At 54.2% G+C, this 3,582-nt stretch overlaps 1 protein-coding gene across 1 annotated transcript in view; it reads right to left on the bottom strand.

Annotated features, from left to right (window-relative positions):
- RIBC2 (RIB43A domain with coiled-coils 2) overlaps positions 1-3,582 on the bottom strand; it is a 14,909-nt gene that overhangs the window by 4,128 nt on the left and 7,199 nt on the right. The window contains exon 4 of the mRNA XM_007955643.1: positions 1,076-1,194. Coding sequence (XP_007953834.1) covers positions 1,076-1,194 — 119 coding nt within the window. The remainder of the gene's footprint in view (positions 1-1,075; positions 1,195-3,582) is intronic.

Raw genomic sequence — 3,582 nt, 5'->3', positions numbered from 1 at the left:
AGGGGACAGGGCCCTTGGCGAGGCACCCAGCACCCCACAGGTGCCCAAAGGAGGCCAGCCCCATGGCATTATTTAGGCACATGCTTTGGACCTGGACAACTCCTAAGTCCAGTCCTGGACTTCCTACTTGGTGCTCAGAGCCCCTAACAAAGCCAGGTCCCCCTCCGGCCTGTTTCCAGAGCACTTGACTTGGGTTAATCCCTCTATCTGGTGGGGCCGTTGAGACAGTGACTAGTAACAGTGGTGAGGTGTGGCTAGGACAGAGACAAAGGCTGTCCGCTAGGAAACGCCTAGGGCAGGCAAGGATGACCAGCGTTTACAGTGGTCACCAGGGGCGAGTGGGAGGGAGGGGAGATGTGCCGTGAAAGGCGGTAGGAAAACCAGGAAGTGGATGATGGTAACAGCTGCACAACAGTTCAAACATGACTGAGGTCATGAGCTGCCCAGGGGAGGAAGGGTGAGATGGGAAAGGGCGGCCACGCCACGACCGCACTCCGACACAGCTGGGTCACGAGGCAGTACTGTTCATGCCACTGCTTTCTGTCTTATTTTGAAGCACTTGTTCTTAAAAGGAACTCAGAGATGGTGGGGAGGAACTGAAGCCACGGCTGCTGGTACCAGGCATCAGCGGGGTTAGTGGAGGCAGACGTCCTCACTTTATAGAGGAGGCTGGGCCTGGACAGGTGAACCGACTCCCCTGCACCACAGGACTGGTTCCGTCAGTTTCTCGCCCAGGTCAGAGCTAAGAGGCGCCCTGGGGGCACAGTGTTTAGGCACTTGGCCACTAACTGAAAGGTTGGAGGTTCCAAGCCCCTCCACGGGAGAAAGATGAGACAGCTGGCTTGCATAAAGATGACAGCCTTGGAAACTCTGTGGGGCAGTTCTACTCTGTCCTCTAGGGGCGCTGTCAGTCGGAATCGATGAGAATGGGTTTGGTTTTTTTGGGGAGGGGGAGATCCAGAGCTAAGGAGCAGGGGCTGAGTCTCAGTTGGCTGGTAATGGCACCCCGCACTGCCCCAAGCAGGGCTCAGTTAGGGGGACCTAGGGACATCCCCCTACAGGTGCCAAGCCGTACCTGGTTCCTGTTGAATTCCTTCACGGTTGCACACACTGCCTTCCTAGCAGAGGTCTCTAGTTTCTGGAGGTGCTGGGCTGTGTGGTCAAGCCGTAGCCGCGTCTCTGTGTGCAGGGCCTCTGAAAGGGGGACGGTGCTCAGCTCAGCAGGGCACCCTGCAGGGCCACTCACACGTTCCTCTCCCATCACATCTCATCCCCAAGAACGGGGACAGCAAGAGTGACCCTTCTTACCTGTAGCTGTTATGAGTTAGCACAGCCCATTCTAACACAGCTTATAACAGGTGCCTGGCACTCACAAGCATCAGCGTGGGCTGGGACCACTATGGGTCGGAAGTGCGAGGAAGCGGCTGTCGTGAGAATGAACGGGTGACAGGCAGCACAGTAGGTGACAAGGCCAGACTGGGAGGGCTTGTAGGGCCTTGGACTGAATTTAGCTTAGACTCTGAGTGAATGGGAAACTGCTGAAGGGTTTTGAACAAAGGATTTGACTTCTAACAGGATCACTCTGGCTTCTGGGTTGAGAAGACTGTAGTGGGATGTGAGTAGAAGCAAGGAGACTGGTTAGTTGGTGAGTTAGATGTTCTTAGCTCATGCAGAGTGGTACTGGTGGAGGTGGTGAAAAATAGGTGAAATGTGAGAGGATTTGCTGCTGGCTGTGGTGTGGCATTTGAGAGAGAGAAGGGACTCCAGATGGCTTGGGGATGGAAGACGGGCGCCTGGATGAAGGGAAGGTCATTGGTGGAGATGCGAAGTCATGTTTTGTGAGATCAGGAGTATGTTTGTCATACACCCAAAAGGGGGACGACATCCACACACACAGTTGGATTCACAAGAGGATTCAGGGAGGAGTCCAGCCTGGAGAAATGAATTGGGGAAATGACGTCCTAACGGTATTGAAAGCCAGGGAACTAGATGTGATCACCAAGGGAGGGGTGCAGTGGCTAGAGGACGGTCCAGAGAACACTGGTGACAACAACATCGAGAGGTTCAGAAGACGCCCAAAAACCAACCAAGGAGCCTGGGAGCAGAGGGCCAGGATGGGCAGCATCTTGGGAGCCAAAATGAATGCTGGTGTATTTCAAGGGGGAGGAGCCGGTCAGCTGTCCCATGGGCCAACTGGTTGAGAGGAAGACTGATAACCGACCTCAGATTGGGCAACGTGGAGGTCACTGATGATCTTGGCCACAGCAGGTGCCGAGGAGGGGTGAGGGCAGAAGTTTGGTGGGACTGGGGTCAGAGGGCATGAGAGAAGATGATTCAGAAACACTGCTCGTGGCAAGTAGTGGGGAGAGAAGAGGACCTTCAGCAGGCTCTGACCTTCCGGACTTTAGAAGCCAGGCTGGGAGGAAGGTGAGCTGCCTGGGAGACAGGATGAAACCACCACAGGGGAGTGCTCTGAAGGGGACAGGCTTCCTGTCCCAGCTCCCCGGCTCCGGAGGGGACGGGCATCGCTTCCTGTCCCAGCTCCGGCTCCGGAGGGGATGGGTGTCGCTTCCTGTCCCAGCTCCCTGGTTTATCTTTCTTGTGGCTCCTCCTGGCTTTTCCTTACCCATTCAGCTCCATGTGAGCAGGGAGTTGGTCTTCTTCACTGCTGTGCCTCCCAGCCATCAGCGTGCCTGACAGAGGAAGGAGCCAGGGGCTCAGGGCTGCTGAGAGGACATGTCAGTCAGGACTGGCCTTGGTGGAAGCAGGATTTAGTGACTGCTTGCAGTTCCCTCAAGGAGAAGGACTATTTCATGGCCCAGAGCCTTTGCCTGAGAGAATTCCTTGGACTGAAGTGTCGGTGTGAGGCTGCGTGGTCACCTTCCCCTTGGTGGTACCCGTGTCCCCTGTCGGGACTTGTATCACAGGACCTGGGACACTGAGCTGGGCCCAGGTATTTCCCTTTTGTCTTCCCCAGCAGACTGGGAAGACTTTCAGGATGGAGACGTTCTGAGTCACCTTGGCATTCCAGCACCTCACTGGGCCCCAACAGAGAGTGCACCATCAAAAAGAGGTTCCTGGGTGACCGGTGTGTGGCTGGAGAAGTTTAATTACTGGTGTGTGAGCTGCTGCCATCTCCTATCTCCTCACGTGGTCTCTGCACCATGTAGCTGCACACATTAGTATGATCTCAAAGACCCAGGCGGTTTGGTGGTAGATGGCAGGCTTTCCTTGTGTGAAGAATGGGAATTCCAAAACACTTAATTGCGTTCATGAGGAACCTGTACCTAGACCAAGAGGCTGTCATTTGAACAGAACAAGGAGATATTGCATGGTTTCGAATCAGGAAAGGTGTATGTCAGGGTTGTATCCTTTCACCATATTTATTCAATCTGTCTGCTGAGCAAAAAGTCCGAGAAAGAGGACTATATGAAGAACACGGCATCAAGATGGAGGAAGACTCATTACCAACCTGCAACGTGCAGATGCCACAACCTTGCTTGTTGAAAGCGAAGAGGACTCAAAGCAGTTACTAATGAAGATTAAAGACTACAGCCTTCAATATGGATTACACCTCAACAT

This window comes from Orycteropus afer, unplaced genomic scaffold (assembly GCF_000298275.1).
Source record: "Orycteropus afer afer isolate SDZICR_OR568_19922 unplaced genomic scaffold, OryAfe1.0 scaffold00524, whole genome shotgun sequence".
In the NCBI taxonomy this organism is placed as follows: Eukaryota; Metazoa; Chordata; class Mammalia; order Tubulidentata; family Orycteropodidae; genus Orycteropus; species Orycteropus afer.
The sequence above is the reverse complement of the archived record's forward strand: the minus strand, read 5'-3'. Positions and strand labels throughout refer to the sequence as shown.